Source organism: Arvicanthis niloticus, chromosome X, assembly GCF_011762505.2.
Source record: "Arvicanthis niloticus isolate mArvNil1 chromosome X, mArvNil1.pat.X, whole genome shotgun sequence".
Taxonomy (NCBI): Eukaryota; Metazoa; Chordata; class Mammalia; order Rodentia; family Muridae; genus Arvicanthis; species Arvicanthis niloticus.
Window position 1 is genome coordinate 64901945 of NC_047679.1, and position 18211 is coordinate 64920155.

At 36.4% G+C, this 18211-nt stretch overlaps 1 protein-coding gene across 3 annotated transcripts in view; it reads right to left on the bottom strand.

The window, feature by feature from the left end:
• Chm (CHM Rab escort protein) overlaps positions 1–18211 on the bottom strand; it is a 143092-nt gene that overhangs the window by 39549 nt on the left and 85332 nt on the right. For 2 of the 3 annotated variants that reach the window (XM_076918732.1, XM_076918733.1), the window contains exons 9-10: positions 7272–7349; positions 2202–2255 (exon numbers count right to left, since the gene is read on the bottom strand). In XM_076918732.1, the coding sequence (XP_076774847.1) occupies positions 2202–2255; positions 7272–7349 (132 nt within the window). The remainder of the gene's footprint in view (positions 1–2201; positions 2256–7271; positions 7350–18211) is intronic. The other variant, XM_034485496.2, reaches the window with a different exon arrangement.

The window sequence follows — 18211 nt, forward strand, 5'->3', positions numbered from 1 at the left end:
TTCTTTCAATGTGTCTAGATAAAAGGATGAAAATTAGAATCCATCTCCTTGCAGTGCCACAAGTTATAAATGTACTTTATAGGGCTCATTATCCAAACTAATGGACTAAGGGCAACATCCTTGAAACGGACTTACCAGCACTGACAAAGCCTCTATGCAATATTTCAGGAACTATATGCAAATGACTGTTATGTTTGCTATATCTTTTTATTATGGAAATATCAATTTCCTTTTGTCATGGCTTCTTTTGGTGCCAGAATTATTTTATTAGAAATAAACTTATATGCTGGTCCTCATAAAAATGCAAGCAAATGATTTCACATTTATATCATATATAAAAAAATTCTGCTATACGCTTGGTCTTCATATGGGTCCCCCAACAAGTGGAGCAGGGGCTGTCCCTGAGCCTGTTGCCTGCCTGCCTACCTGGCACCCCTAAATGGACCAGCTTGTCTGGCCTCAGTGGGAGAGGATTAGCCTAATCCCACAGCAACTTGATGTGTGTGTTGGGGGGCGGTATTTAGTGGGAGGTGAGACTCAGAGGGGGGCTTCCTCTTCCTACAAGTCTTCACTTTTGGTAGGATGCAGGGCGAACTTGTGTGAAGGGGCACTGGAAGGAGAAGAGGGACAGCTATTGGGTTGTAAAGTGAATAAATAAATACATTTAAAACTAACTAAACAAAATATTCTGCTATAAATAAAAGTATCCTCAATTGTTCTACACAAGACAAATAAGGGATTTATAACAGGCAGAATTAAAAATAAAATGAAGGAACTGAATTTGTATTTTGCTGATATTATTGAACAAATGGCATACCACTGCTGGCAGGTTAGACTATTAAGTTCTATTGATGTTATATGCATATGTCTAAATATTTAAGCAACTTTAATATAAATCTGTTGTACTGATACTTAAATAATTTCTCCACTTGCCTACACTCCAACTGCCCTACATTTCCTTAAACTAGAGCTCATCGTATCTATAAAATACTTCACTAAAATAGCACAAAGGACTTACATCAAATACTGGCCAAGATAACTTTTAAAAAGTGGAAAGGTAAGTTTATTTCTTAAACATTCATAAACATTTTAAAAATCAATGCACTTGAAGAAATGGAGAAAAGGCATCTGTTCAATTGTCACGATACACTGATTATATTTGCCCTATAACCACTGGCAAGCATTTCTCACTTTTAACTAAGAAGTTATAGAAATTGAAGAGGGAATAATGCAGGCAGGCAAATAAAAGGGAGTATAAAGCCCTGTGTATGTTGATAGGACTGGGGTATACATATTTGTCTTTTGTTTGAACTCAACAGGTGAGTACTTGAGGATGGGACACAACTACAATTATGTTTCAAAAGGCAATGGGAAATACTGAACTGTAGATCACGATGTTCATATTGAAATGTTAAGGTGAAATTTACTGATATCTGACGGTTACTATGGAATGTATAACAGGTGAATCGGATGGCTCAAGGGGTGAATATCTGTGAAGATGTTAGAAGAAGCAGGTAAGCTGTGACGTTCATTAGAGAAATTGAGCAGAAGATATAACAGGTGTTTATTTTAAATTCAATGTTGGCAAAACTTTTCATGTATAATGTTGGACTAGAACTGAGAGAAGAGTGTTTTCATATAAATCTTGAACCCTAGTGCATTTTGAAAGCACTCCCATTATCAAACAAACAAACAGAGCAACCCAGAAATAAACCTAGCCTTCAAGTCAAGTTTATGAAGTCTTTGCTGCTTTGTTTGCTTCCAAAGTCTAATAGAGATCCCTTGGTGACTCGCAGACACTGGTTTCAGGTGTTACAGCATCAGAAAGAATAAATGCAGATAATGCAGAGAGTAAATAATGCAAGCTCAACTATGCAGGGATAAGATGCTAATGAATGTGCCTGTTTATGCAGAAGCTTCAGATAAAACTGATTTCCAAGGGAGGAGGAGGAGCAGGAGAGGGAAACAAATCAGAATCACACCTGGGGGACTTTTCAAATAATAAGTACCCCTGGAGATTCTGATAAGCTTCCGAGTCCCAAGAAAGAATCATAGTGAAGAAGCCTCTGCTACTACTGCATCTTTATGCTGTGTGAGAAAAGTAAAGAGCTACAGACAGAGAGAAATGAGCACATCTGCACTGAGGGAGGTGACTGTTGTGGGGGCTCAGTCTCAGTCTGGTTGATGGTAACATGACTCACCTGTTAGCCTCATTCTTGCCATGAAGTACTGAGGCAGTGGGCCTAAGCAAAGCTCTGCAAACCAAGGCATGTTAAGCAAGTGGTTAAGATTTGTTTTCCCTCAGATACTTGACTTACTGCCATATATTCAGCCTAATTGGGAGAACAATGAAGAACGGATATTGATTTGGGACCTACTCTTAATCTGTATTATAAAGATTAATATAAAAATTAGATGACATTCGCTTAATGGAAAACAACAAAATGAAACAGTGCTGCCAGACACATTAAAATACCCTCCTGCCTACTCCTCCCACACAAACCCGAGGAAGCTATTAAGATTAACAGCGTTTCGAACTTAGCAGAGGGCCTTGCTGAGCCTCATAAATAGTAAATTGAGAAGGAACATGATAGGAGCTCCTAGTTACAGGGACACAATGAGCAAGCTGATCAGAAGAATCAGTGAAGCCAGACAAAACAGTTCATGGGCAAGGCTTTCTAAATCAACAAACCACAGCACTCACTCAGCTCTTGGTTCACTGATATGAGAGCAGCCATAGCAAACTGACAATAAGGGAGACAAAAAAAAAAAAAAAAAACCTCAGCAAGTCTAAAGCAAAACATCTGGAACTCAGTCAAGAAGAAAAAACAACAGTATTAACAGGTATGCAATCCCTTTGATCTTCAGAAGCCCCAGGTAATTACACAGTATGGAAATTAGAAATGAAATAATAAAAAAGAAAAATGTTAATTAAGGAAATGATAAATTCCTAATCATGGAAGGAAACAAAACAGGTGTTCCTATTGGACACAGCTTGTGAGTTTTCTCAAAGGCATTATTACATCTTTCAAAAAAAATGGCTTCAAAATAGTCACAATGATATTTCTGGGCTGACCATCTACTATAGTCATCTCAACCATTAACAAGATTGGGTTGTTAATTGTTGCTCTGACCTTTTCATAAGATGTATGTCATCTTCTAAATTATGTACTAATTTGCTCTTTCTTTATAGAGTCTATTTAATCTTCTAAGAATATTTAATTGGTAAATAAGAACCATGTATACTCAAGGAATACAATGTGATAATTTGGTGTATTATACACTGTGTGATGAATAACAGAATCATACTAACATACCCAGTCACCACCCACAGTTACCATTGGGGAGCAAAGATGTTTAAAATTGGTTCTTATCCCATTTCTTTTCAAGTACACAATTATCATTACCTACTTCCTTTATATATCTAGCATGGTATGCTCCAAACTGACTTTATCACAGCCCTACATCTGTTTTCCTCACTTGTAATCTCTCTATCAAGTACAGCTTTAACCAGCAGTTATAACTTTCCCACCCAAATCTCTCTTCATATCTAATCTGCTACTATTGTAGATTCCACCTTAAAATATTTATTGTAATTAACCTCTTCTCTCTCACTCCACTGCTACTGCCTTAGACTCTGGTTGCAGTTAATAAAACAGTGGAATGCTAAGAAGCTGATATCTCATTTAATCAACATAAAAATATGGCAAGTACCTGTGCCAAGTACTGTTCCTATAGGTAATAATGAAGATGCAGACATGGGCAATTTAAAAATAATAGTGTCACTCAGCAGTAAGGTGAGGAAAGGCCATGGCAGAGTATTAAGTGAGGGATCTAACTCAGCTTTGAATCACTTGGCAGAGTATCAGGGAATGTAGTTTAGTGGCAGTGCTACATTCACAAAGTTTGTATGGATCAAACAGAATTAAGCAAATAAATATGAGAATGTCTCAGGTACAAAAAAGCACAATCACTTCAGTGTTATCTGTCAAGGTGAGAAACAAAAAGGGCAAAGAAATGAGTGCCAGACAATGGTCAACTGTCTCCTAGAAGGCCTCCGAGTTTATCTGGAGATGACACAAAGCCATGATCTGTGAAACTAATGACTCTCAATATATAATTACTTGGGTAATTTAATTGTTTTATAATGTCTTCCAGTGGACTTTGTAAACTGCACGGAAACAAAAATCCTGATTCTCTTGTTCTCATTTGCATTCCCAGTGCCTAGTACATAGAAAACAGCTAACACTTGCATGGACTGGGGAAAGGATGGATGACTGAACTATTCTGTGAGAGTGAACAGACAGGAAAAGGGCAAACAATTGTGATTCTAGAGGTAGAGTCTCTTGTATTTTTTTTACTTTCTATTTTATTTTTATGCATATTTGTTAAATGTATGCACATAGAAAAAGTATACAATAAATATAACTTTCACTGGATTATACATTCTTTTTTTCCCAATCTGCTTTCATTATGTTCCTTCCAAATCACTACAGAAATTACTTAACACCATTTAAAAATTCTAAGTCACATTTCTTGTCAAAGTGTAAAACACAACTGGCCTTCTTCCTTCATGGCATGCCAAGGTTTCCAATTACATATGCTACTAAACTACCTGTATGTGTAATCTATGATTTTATGATATTTATCTGCTCTGGTAATATTACAACAACTATACAAGGTATGTCTTGTCAGTCACTCCACTTTTTATAATAACATTAGGGCACAGAGGGGTTAAACCTCTTGCTTAGTTTCACAAAGATTGAAAATATCAATGTCAGAATTCAAATACAGTCTATGTGACATTGAAGGCTGCAGTGTTCCATTGAATCCCAAATTACAGAGGACCTATATTTTATTTACTTTGTTTACCATCCATATCATACCATAACAGCTACCATGGGAGTTTGTAAAGTGTAAGCATAAAAGACACACTGTGCTAGTTGCTTAAAAAATAGACACAAAGTGTTCAATTTGCTTCTAATTTCTCATTACCCAATAATATGCTAACTGGCCCACATTTCAGCATATAAAACATTTTAAATTCACTTATTTCTAAATGTTAAAGAAGCATCAGCTAAGTACTTTCCAATATTATTTGACATAACCAAATAATAGGTGAAATCTAAAAGAAGACTCAATGATTACTTCTGAATTCTTCAAAACTATCTTACAAATAAGGGAATTTGCCATGAAAAGGACTTGCTATCATTCACAGCACTAATATTATTCAATAGCCCCTCTTATTGCAGGATTAGGTTTTGTTAATAAATATGGTGCTTTGGGACTTGTATGATGATACAAAAGAAGCAAGCTGCCTACTACCACAAGTTCATACAGCCAGTATATTGGGCAAGTCCATCTAGACAAAGCCTTTTAATAAATTAATATCTAGGATACTCAAGCTCATCACGAAACATAGTACTCTTGCCTAAATCTTTAAAATCACCTTACAGAGCACTGTTTCTCCGTCATATAAAAATGATCTATATTAGATCCTACTTGAGTATTGCTTATAACTAGTTTCCCATCCAAAAGTGGTGACAAGCATCTGTAATCTTGTGAAAACCTATCTCAAAATACCAAATAAACCAACAAAAAATTAATTCCTGGTGATATGTAAAAGAATATTTAGTCTATTTCCTTGGTCACTTTATAGTTTTGAAATTGCAAGTCTTATGGTAGCTAAGACCTTTAGTCTTCACCTATCTGTTCCAACTAGAATCAGTATAAGTTCATGAAAGTAGTTTGTTCAGAATAGTTCATAAATGAAAGTCCTTTATTTCAACAAATGTTATTACAGTACTAGCATACCTATTTTACGAAAGCAAGCAAGCAAGCAAGCAAGCAAGCAAGCAAGCAAGCACCAACAAGAAATATGAGCCATGCAAATTCTTCACGTCACTGAGACCAACATGTGGCACTGGAATAGTGCCTAAAAAATGATAAAAATGACCTAAGCAAATAAACACCAAACAAGCAATTGGTTATCTGGCTTTCTGTCACAGGAAAGCCTTCTTGTTTCAAAATCACTGTATAAGGAAAAACAAACTGTGAGGCATAAAGACAACAGCTCCTTTATTATCTTACATAGAGTTCTTCATGCCGAAATCTGAATATCCGAAGACTTTAGTGATAGTCCCTTGTATATTGTCACCTCTTTTATTTAGATAGTATGATTCTGTTCTGTTCGTTTGCTAATGATACTTTATAAGAACTTAAAATCATGTGTCAATTTTTATAGCATAGAGCTGCAAAGTTCCTCTTGATTAATTATTTCTAGAACTAAATCTTAGCTAAATTAACTACTTATAACACTATAATTCACTTATGAGAAATCAATGGCCAATTTATTCCATGTAGACTATACAAAATTACTACATAAAGAAACAAGCCGTTTAAGATTTTAGTTACTAAGTATTGTAATTTCAACAATACTTTCAATATAGTCCCAAAATAATCATCTATAAAATATAGGTCAATAGGTACTTGAGAATGTCTAAGAAAGAAGAAAAACAACAGTTTTAACAGCTCCTAAAATTCCATCCAGTTGAGCTATTTATTTCTTTTTCAAAGGAACACTTAGAAAGTGTACAATGGTGTTTTACCTAGATTTAATTCAGACAAGAGTGTGCATTAATAAATAATAATAAATTCTAGAAAAAAATAATTAAAATACAAAACAGAGGTAAATAGATGGTGCTCAGCTATTGTAAGAAAGTGGTAATCTCATACTTTAATCCTCAACCAGCTTGTAGCCTGATTCTGTTGTAAAAGAATTTATCCTCAGATAACAGGGCAGCATAGTTTATGACAACAATCTACCTAAAAACTCATTAAAGTCTTTTCTCTTGAAGTGACATGCATTATCAGCAGAGATTAATCTGATGAGTCTTTAGGTGAGCTCCATTTTTAAAAATGCAATAACAGAGGGCTTTGTTGTCATCTGATGAAAATCAATTAGAGGAGGTAAGGCCACAAGGAAAACTAACATCACTCATCACCTACCCCCGGCAGCTGAAATGATTTGTCTTCCAAGCTTGAATGATCAGGAGCTATAGTCAGATTGCAGGGGAATTAATTTAGTTTCTATATTCTGAACTCACTTTCCTTGTTCTGGAAGACCTAAACACAAATTACTTTTAATCAAGGTTGATATGTTATTAATACCAAGGAGGATCTTTCAAGAATCACATTTTAAAAAGCAACTTCTATATTTCTCACCCCTGTCTGGTGTATAAATATAGGAAGGTTACTTATAGCATCCTTACTTTCTGGATTCTTTATCCACTACAAGGCACTGTACAGAATGGCGAAGACAATAGATTCCACCAAACACAGCACACATTCTGGAAAGAGAATAGAAAAATGAGAATTAGGATAATTGGGTTGAAACTAAGGTAAATATATTTAGGTATCTTACACATAGTAATTGGCATTACAAAAAACAGAAATCTGATAATATATAATTTTCACTATCTATATTAAATTTTTCAGATGTAATAATAGCAATTTCTTTGTACAACAAGGAATCATGATTAATGATATAATATTGATATCTAAAATTGTAACCAAGTCAAAAGTGTCCCTAGGCATGAGTTAAAATATGTCCCCCTAAAATGAGCTCCTTCATTTCTTAGGTGCATAGAGCACAAATATCCTTCAGTGGAGATGCATGAGACACCCAAAAAGGGTAAAGAAAGACTGAGCAAGGAAGGCTTTAGGAGACTTTTGAAGATGTAAGTTACCATCAAGGTAAGCAAAAATCTCTAGGAGCCAAGACTAACTAGAAACTAAAACCTCAGAACACAGCATGAGTTAGTGCAGCAGAAGCTGTGTCAGTTGGCTAACTACTAACAACTCAACACCCATTTAGGGAGAATAAGCTTTATGATCTGGATAGGACAGAAAGCAGAAAAGGAAATCATCTCTTATGACATCTGATTAGTTAAGGAACTACACCTCTGTAAAATGATCTAGGAAAGAAATGAACTCATTACTAGGGCAGGGGGAGAAACAGAATGCTGATTTGTCTAAGCTCAGGGTAGAGGAAGCATAAGCTTCCTCTGTATTAGAATCAGGGTTCCACCCTCACAGTGAACGGAAATTTGAAATTACTCCCATTACCAAGAAAATATCAAGAAAAATGGCTCTGGGTAAATGATAATTCTAGATTTCAACTACTTTCACAGTAATGATTTAAAAATTTACAATTACAAGACACAGAAAGAAACATACCATGCCTTGAGTGAGAATTTGTAGACAAAAGTTAAAGCAGGGCTTAAGCTGTAAATCCTTATTTAGATAGAATGTAACCTCATAGGTATGCTTAAAATGAATTAATCAAAACTGTGAAAAGGAACAATAGTCATCAGAACATAGCCATCAGAACACAGTCACCAGAAAGATGACTATCGTAGACTGACTATTCCCACCAGTACACGTTCACATCCTAATTGCAGAGATCCATAGACATGTTACACTGCATGGCATGAAGGACTTTAAAGTACCTAACATTAGGGTTCCTGCAATCAGATAATTCTGGTGAGCACACCATTACAAGGGTCTTCAAAAGAAGAAACAGGAAGGTTAAAGTCAGACACATGGATATGCAGATGATCACAGAGGTCAGAGTGATGCTGTTTGTTTAAGGTGGACACACGCCAAAGAATGCAGGTGGCCTTTTTAAACTAGAAAAGGAAAGGAACAGAGCCTTCCTTCATGCCCTAAGAAGGAATGCAGTCCTGCTGGTCTCTTTCAGACTGCTGACCTCCAGGAATGTAAGATAATAAATTTACATTGTTTTATCTTACTGAGTCAGTTAGAGCAGAGGTAGAAAATTAACATATAGATATATGTATACATTGAAATGATTATGAAAGTAGTATTATGAATCAGAGTAAAATGAGCCATGGCATAAAGATTTGGGGACAACAGTTTATATTTATCAGAAGAATCATCTCTGATTCACACTGTGTTCAGAATCAATTCCAGGAAAAGTACAAGCGTAAGTATGAGAAGCAACACTAGACAAGAATATAGGAAGATATGAGTCAGAAACAGAATCTCCAGTAAAACATAAAACAGCCTAAAATCAACAAAATATAGAACTTTAAACATTTAAACATCTAGAAAAGAAAGTTAAAAGGTAAGCAATAGTTAAGAAAAGATGTAGAGCTATAATAGTAGTTATTAAATCTTTCAGTAAGAATAACAATTTGTTACAGTGAAGTTGAACATGTATACCTTTTCAGAGTAGCAAATCTTACTGCACTTAAATATTTTAGGTAATCCTAGCTATATGCATGGAAGAAGATGTGTACAACTTTTTCTTTCTTTCTGCACACATTTTAGGCCTAGGGGTTAAGGAAGAATTCTGACTGCCTGGCTTCATATGCCAACTATGCCACACACTAGCTGTGTGGCCATGGAAACAGGATAATGAGCTCCAGTATATCTAATTTTCCACACCAACCCTATACTACCACCTATTCACATAAGCTTCTTTTGAAGAATAAACAAAAAATGTTTGTAAAGAAGTTAAAAAGTAGCCGGGCAGTGGTGGCGCACGCCTTTAATCCCAGCACTTGGGAGGCAGAGGCAGGCAGATTTCTGAGTTCGAGGCCAGCCTGGTCTACAGAGTGAGTTCCAGGACAGCCAGGGCTACACAGAGAAACCCTGTCTCAAAAAACCAAAAAAAAAAAAAAAAGTTAAAAAGTATATGATATGCAGAATTATATATATGTTTATTTTTAAACAGTGGTTTTATGTACCAACATAAACCCAAAATATCTAGAGAATTCACAAATGGACATTTATATGTGCAGTAAATAATTTTAGTTTAACCAAAGAAAATCTAAGATCTAGCCACTGTCTCCAGCTTGTATGTCCTCTAAATGTCATGCCTGAAAGGAGTAGTTTTGTTTGTTTCTTTGTTTGTTTGACTTTAGACACTGGATCAAAAGATAGTTTTAAGAAATCAATTTAGGGACAGGGTGGAACAGATAGTCTTAGGATGGGAATAGTCAGGTCAACAGTTTGATCTGGGGTGAGAACTTTGGGTCATTTGATAAATATCAACTAAACTCCAAAGGGGTGGGCATTGACTTCAGCTCCAAGGGAAGTTGTGCCTAACAGTTGAAGCATCAATAAAGTTGAATACTGATGGTCAAGTACATATACATATTGGTCATATACCTGTATTTGGAGAGATTATACAAAATATTCTGATCTTTCAGTAAGGAAACAAGTTAGAAATTATAATTTGAATCCCTCAGGGCTCTGCCCCATAAACCTTGAATAACTTAGTTCTACATCCATTCTCTCCAATGAACATAACTATTATATACCAACTTTTAAAAAGTCCACCAAACTATTATACCTGAGATCAACCTCACAAAACTAACAACTATACATTTGGTTTTAGAAGTATGAATAGTTTGTGATGGCTGCACCCTATAAACATACAAACAACTGTCCAAATTCTTATATCATACAAAGGAATATCATAAATAATAAAAATGCATGAAAGCTAATCTCATCTACTAATTGTTGTGTTTTAAAAATGCAAAAGCTGATTGACAATAAAAATTTTGGAAAAAACTCCTGAGTAGCATCATTTATTTAAAAAAAATCAACTTTATATACAAAAAATCTTGAGATATATCAAAAGGATACACAAGTATGTAATGCACAAAACTTAGAGGAAACTAGAAGTAAATAGACTGGAGCAGTATCTAGGAAAGTAGAGAATGAAAGTTACAGTGAAAAGAATCAGGTGCTAGTTTCTTTACTGCTCTTCCAGAGGTCTGGTTCTCAGCACTTATATCAAAAGACTCACAACCATTTATACTCCAGCAGCAAGGGCATCTGACACACTACTCTCCCCAGGAACCTACATACACATGCTGCAAATACGCAGGCACACAGACTTACATAGAAATAAAAATGAGAAAAGCTTTAAAAAAAATTAGTTGAAATAAATGAGGCCACATTTTGAGATTTGGCAAATCTGAGCATATTGATGTTTTTTATTTTAGTCTGTGTTGAGAAAGTATTTCATAATCTATGTAGGACATAAGAAAAATTATCAATGGTGGAGATAAATGACATTCATTAAATAGGATTTAATATTTTCCTGTCTTTCCAAATTGTATCCTTTTAGATGCACATAGGCAGCTAGGCCACAGTAGAGTACGGGTTAGGTAATATTCTTCTTGTATACAACATCAGTACACAAAAAAACTTGTATTTTTTAAACAGAGAAAATTAGAATAATGCAATTAAGGACACAATAGAGCCACTAAGTAGAATTCCACATGGTTAAGAACCTGTAAACTAGCCTTGTGGTCTGGGCCTGAGCACTGAGCAGACCCTGAGCTGCAGCTCTACCCCCAATCTCAAGATCTCAGAGGAAGTGGGCCTTCCAAGGGCTCTAACCCTGGCAGTATCTTAGGTAAGGAGAAAGCAACATACAGGAAGCCTATACAACGCCAAATAGGCTAGACCAGAAAAGAAATACCTCCCATCACATAATAATCAAAACATCAAGTGCACAAAACAAAGAAATAATATTAAATGCAGTAAGAGAAAAAGGCCAAGTAACATATAAAGGCAGACCTATAAGAATTACACCAGACCTCTCACCAGATACTATAAAAGCTAGAAGATGCTAGACAGATGTCATACAAATCCTAAGAGGTCACAAATGCCAGTCCAGGCTACTATACCCAGCAAAACTCTTAATTACCATAGATGGAGAAACCAAGATATTCCACAACAAAACCAAATTTACACAATACCTTTCCACAAACCCAGCATTACAAAGGACAATAGCGGGAAAGCTCCAATACAAGGACGGAAATTATACCCTAGAAAGAGCAAGAAAGTAACCCTCTTCCAACAAATCCAAAAGAAGATAGCCACGTAAAGATAATTCCACCTCTAATAACAAAAATAACAGGAAGCAACAATCACTGTTCCTTTATATCTCTTAACATCAATGTACTCAATTCCCCAATAAAAAGACATAGGCTAATGGACTGGATATATAAACAGGACCCAGAATTTTGCTGCATACAGGAAACCCACCTCAGTGACAAAGACAGACTTTACCTTAGAATAAAAGGCTGGAAAACAAATTTTCAAGCAAATGATCCTAAGAAACAAGCTGGAGTAGCCATTCTAAAAACTCCAGCCCCAGAACACAAAGGGAGGGGCTCATGGCTCCACCTGTATAGGTAGTTGAGGCTGGTCTTGCCAGACATCAGTGAAAGTGGACAGCCTTGGTGCCTAAAAATTTGGATTCCCTAGTGTTGGGGAAATTCAAGAGCAGGGAGGGAGGAATGGGAAGATGGTAAGAGCACACCCTCATAGTAATTGGAGGAGGGGGGATGGGGTAAGGGGTTAGGCATCAGTGGAAGTGGAGGGCCTAGGTGCCCGAAAGTTTGGATTCTCTAATGTTGGGAAATTTGAGAGCAGGAAGGCAAAAATGGAGGATGGTGGGAACACATCCTCATAAAAACTCCCACAATTATATGGATTAGATATGACAGAGACAGGCTGCCAGAAGACTAGATTCCAGAATTCAAACAAAAAAAATTATCTTGATACTAAAAATTGTTTTGAGAGGATGGTTTTCAGCTGACATTCATTCTAAATCCAAGAAAAAAAAAAGCCAGGTTCAGAACTAAGTCTTTTAGTTAGGAGAGATGACAGAGGTTCTGGTTAGTCAACAAAATGATGGACTGGGTATTAGGTCTATCTTGTACCTCACTGACATAAATTGGTATAGTTATGCTCTAATTGTATTTTGAGAGAAAAGTTTTATTTTAAAAGGAAGGGTGATATGTAGGAGGAGCTAATGTGGGAGGAATAAGAAGAGGAAGAGGGGGAGTAAGGAGAGGAGGAGGAGAAGAAGAGGAGGTAGGTGACAAGAGAGAGAGAGGTGGGGGGAAACATGGAGGTGGATGTTTGAGTGTCTCTGCCGGTCAAAGTTAGTTGGTATATCTAGGTTGGGTATTGGGTTACACTTCTGATGGTACTGGCATCTTGTTATTGAGCATTACCAAATTTATAAAGCCTTTGATTAACATTAAAAACAATAGTATAAAAGCAAAAAGGAGAAGGGGGGATGGGATAGGGGTTTTCTAGGGAGGGGAAATGGGATGGCATCTGAAATGTAAATAAGTTATCCAATAAAGATCTTCACATCTCCTTACCAAAAAAAAAGAACCTGTAGACTATACATTTTATGTAGGACACTAATGACAGTCTTTTTTCTTGTTAATCTTGCTCAATAATAGGATAACAAATTGTTTAGTAATATTTGTTACTATATCTAATGTTAAGATACTGTAATCTAACAGATTTTAATTAGATTTAGAAAACAATAATCTTCCAGGTGTTAAGACTGTTTAGCTGAATTTGCCATGTGGTATTTAACCTTCTGATTTTGGCAAGAGAATACTGATACACAGGAAGTCATGACCAAGGTGGTTGACACAATCTTCACTGTCCATTTCCTGCTAATAATGAAAGAATTCACACAAAACACCATTGATTTACTTCCCATAGAGAAGCTGAACTAGATTCAAAGCTCAAATGATTGTTCTCATTTGTTTGGGGAATATTGTTATGTTGTGACTATGGTTGCAGTGTTTCCAAACTGCTCAGACACAGCTAGGGATGAGCTGTCAACACCTGACCTACAGAATTTTCCATCTTCGACAGACTAGGCTGAGTTCTCATGTTTGTTTCCACTAATTCCCTGCATGTTCACAGCAATAAAGAAATTGTTGCATCAATTCTCCATAGGGGAAATACTATTCTTAAATATCTTCTTAGATTGGAAAAAAAAGGAAAGGAAAGAAAATTCTGACTCCATTCCAGGTTGTATAAGGTTAAAATGCTATAAAACATTATGTCACAGAATGCTACTACCATGTTATTAAAAGAGTGTTAAATACACTGAAATTAAGTGTAATTTTTATAAAGACCACTTTTTTTATAACTTTGTTTTTGAAACATACAATTGTCTTTGTATATGTTACCTAATATCCCTTTGAAAATAAGCCTTTATAAATTTGGGCTACAAGAAGCCACTGTATTTCATCAAAAATTACCTGGTTTTCAACATGATATGATTTTTTAACTGTTGTTCTACATACTATAAGAAAGAAACATAGAGAATACATGGGCTGGTCCGAGACCCCGGCACATATGTAGCAGAAGACTGTCTTGTTTGGCCTCAGTGAGAGTCTCTAATCCTGCAGAGACTTGATGCCCCAGGGAGAATGATGTAGGAAGGCATCCTCTCAGCTGTGAAGGTGAGGAGGAATGGGAAGAACTCTGCAAAGGGGACTGGGAAAAGGGTGGCAACATATGGTTTTCTTTCTATGTATACTAAACTTATATATAACTTCAACTAAAGATAGTATAACTATACTTACAGTAGAAATGCTTGTCTTCAAAGTTCCTTACAAATAATGAATACTGTACAATACATATTTTTTAAAAATGTTATCAAGGACATTGGTCAAGTAGAAATTTTAAATAAAGTGCTCTAAGCAATAAGTGAACACTTCACAATGGGATATATTTATAGGAATTATGGCTTAATGTTTGACTCTATGAAACAGCAACCCAGTGAGGCAAATGTTAATGCATTAATGCTGAACAGAAGCATCAAGTATCAAGACTTCCTTTTTCGTGTACTTTAGAGTTGCATTATGAGGTCTAGAAGAATGTGTGGCTCTACTATACCTGTTTGCTGTAGTGTAGAAAATATTAAAAGAATAAGTCTTATAGGTATTGAGGAACTAAAGGAAAATCTACTGGCATACTATAAATACGGGATATTTTTGCATCTCTCAAACGATTAAACTGTCTTTTTAAAAAATTGGATATTATATTTACATTTCAGATTTTATCCCATTACCCCATTCCCCCACCACCCAGGAACCTCCTATCCCATCCCCCGTCCTCATGCTTCTATGAGGATGTGCCCCCACCTACCCCCCACTCCCACCTCCCCACCCTCAAATTCACCCCCCTCAGTGTTTATCCTTCATGGGACCAAGAATCTCCTCTTCCACCTATGCCCAACAAGGCCATCCTCCCCTACATATACAGCTGGAGCCATGGGTCCCTCCCTATGTGCTCCCAGGCTGGTGGTTTAGACCCTGGGGGCTCTAGTTGGTTGGTATTGTTGCTCTCCTCATGGGGCCACAAACCCTTTTAGCTCCTTCAGTCTTCTAACTTCTCCATTGGGAAACCCTTGATCAGATCAGTGGTTAGCTATGAGCACAGGCCTCTGAATGTGTCAGCCTTTGGCAAACCTCTAAGGAAACAGCTATATCAGGCTCTTGTCAGCATGCACTTCCTGCCATTCACATCAGTGTCTACCTTTGGTGACTGTACCTGGGATAGAGACCCAGGTAGAATGGTCTCCAGATGGCTCCTCCTTCAGTTTCTGTCCCACACTTTGTTTCCATATTTGCTCCCTTGAGTATTTTTGTTACTCCTTCTAAGTAGGTCTGAGGCATTCATACTTGGTCTTTCTTCTTCATGAGCTTCATGTGGTCTGTGTCCTGAGTCTTGGCTATTCCAAGCTTTTGGGCTAACATCCACTTATCAGTGAGTAAATACCATGTGTGTTCTTTTGTGATTGGGGTAACTCACTCACGATTAAACTGTCTTAGTTGAACACGTATGTCATTTTGAAAACGGATAAAGGAGAAACACCTAACCATTGATCACTGTCAATGTACCTTAGCTACACCCAGATTATACAGCACATTGATAAAACCACAGTTTCACTAAGTATGTCTCCTAAATATTATGATATATAATTCAACACTGCGTCTGCATATTTGACAGTGTTTCTTCTAACTATATGCATAAATAACCATGTATCAGAGCAGTATATCTGAAACAACACACTGAGCTTTCTATCATGTTCACCAGGTACATACTGGTGTGAAACATGAGTGTAGAAGAGAACTATATGGATGTGTGTCTATTTTACATACATGTATATGAGGGGACAAAAGTCTCAGTGTTTCTTACATTTTACACACCTTTAGTCTTACTACATATTACACACCACATAGCATGTTTATGAATTACATACAACAATGTGTATGTATTCAACTACATCCTGCTTACTGATTAAAGTTATACTACTTACTGCAATCTCAATTATACTATGATTCTTAATTTCCTGACTTTCCTGGCATTTAGTATCCTTTCAGCTGGAAGAAGGACACCAGATGCCACAAATGGATGCTACAATTTTTTGTTGCTGTGTGCCTATCTAACAGAAAGGTAAAAATGGGTAAGATCAGAGTCACAGAATCATTTCACCCCAAATTTCCATCAAATATTCAAGCTCCTTTTTCACCCACTCCAGCTTTGGATTTCCCATTGCCCTAGAATCAAATGTATCCCCTCCAGAAAAAGAATGTTCATAGGATTCTAAGGTGGTCTCCATCATTTACTGTCCATTATTGACTATATTCCACATGATAAAAATTAAACCAAAAGTAAATAATCATGTTACCAACAAAATACTCAAATATGTGTTCTATTCACAGTGAAGTAGTATAGAAAACTCACAAGCCACTCATAATATTGATCAAAGTGACAGAACCTGAAGGCAGCTGGTTTGTCAAGCAATAGTCATCACCATCAAAACTTTCAGGTCATTAGGAATCAAGTGTCCAACTGTAGTCACAATATGCAAATCATACAGAGATCAGCTTTTGGAGATGGGTATGGAATCAATATGAACATCAGCCATGACATCACAGTGTCTGTGTCCTTTTTGTTTCTTTCACTTACTAGTTCTGTGACTATGCTTCAGTTCGTAAGACAATAAAATGGGGATTATAACTTATCACATAGAGCTGTTTACTGAGTTGAATGAATTAAGGCATGTGAGGTGTCTTGAACATTGTAAGTAGTCACTATATTGAAGTTTGTTAGCTACCACCTCCTGAAACGAAGAGACAAGGTTTTCAGATTCTATTACCTTAGGCAAATTGTTGGCCTACATTGATCAGTGTATAGCAATCTGCTTGAGTTGTTCATGGTCTGTATTTTCTCTCCTACTAGCGTTTAAACAACATAGGCAGCTGGTCAATGCAACCATCTTCCACAAAGAGATATGTGATGGGTCTATGAGAACTCTTTGTGGTGATCACAACATGCACTGGCATTTGTCTTTTCATTTCTAAGTATTTATGGAATTAGGCCTACTGTCCAGTAGATATGGTCCTAGTCAGTTAGGACACAAAAACAAAGACAAAGGCTGTCCCTGATGATATGTAACTTTTTAGTGTAAAAACAGACAATGAAAGAACATAATTAAAGATTCGTAACAGCATTAAAACAGTTTAAGATGAATGTGATTTGGGAACAAGAGCATAAGTCAAACTGAACTGATGTTTGAGCAAAGAATCAAGTAAACAGAAGCATGTGACCATCTGAAAATGTGAAGGAAGAATATTTCAACCAGAGCAAGCAGCCACCATCACTTGAGTTATAACATGGCTCAGTGTATTTGAGAGACCAAAAAATGACTAATAGTGATACAATATAGGGGATAAACATCATATAAAGTGATATCACAAAAGAAGCAAGGGGCGTGGTAATGCAAGGCCAGAACTGGGCATGTTTTTCCTTCCTTGTTATAGCCACCCCAAAGTTGTCCATGTTTCTACAGATTAACCCATCATTGATATTCTTAAAAGCAAATCCAATGAAATCTACTGATTCCATTGTGTTAACCTTGGGAGGGACTCATATTCTGGTCTGATACCCTTTTTGGGGTGAGTAGACAGTTGTTTATTTCTTCTCAGGAAAAATTATTGGATTTCTAGTTAGTCTGATTGCTTTTTAAAGATGGTCTTTGCTACTCAATGGAAAATTATCTAAAGGATGAAAGAAGGGGGGAAAGGCTAGTGATGTCGTCCATTGATGGAATGAGTGATGACAGCAACCTGAAGCATAGTAGTAGTGATGATGGAGACAAGGAGGTAGAGAGACTGGGGCCACAATTAAGACACAACTGCTGAAAAACTGGATATGAAATGCAGATTCCCCAAGAACAGTTCAAAGAAACTAATAAAGTTCTAAGTATAGTATCTCTCTTGAAACATGTAATAATTAAATGCACCTTCTCAAGACTGATCACCCTCCTACACAGGCA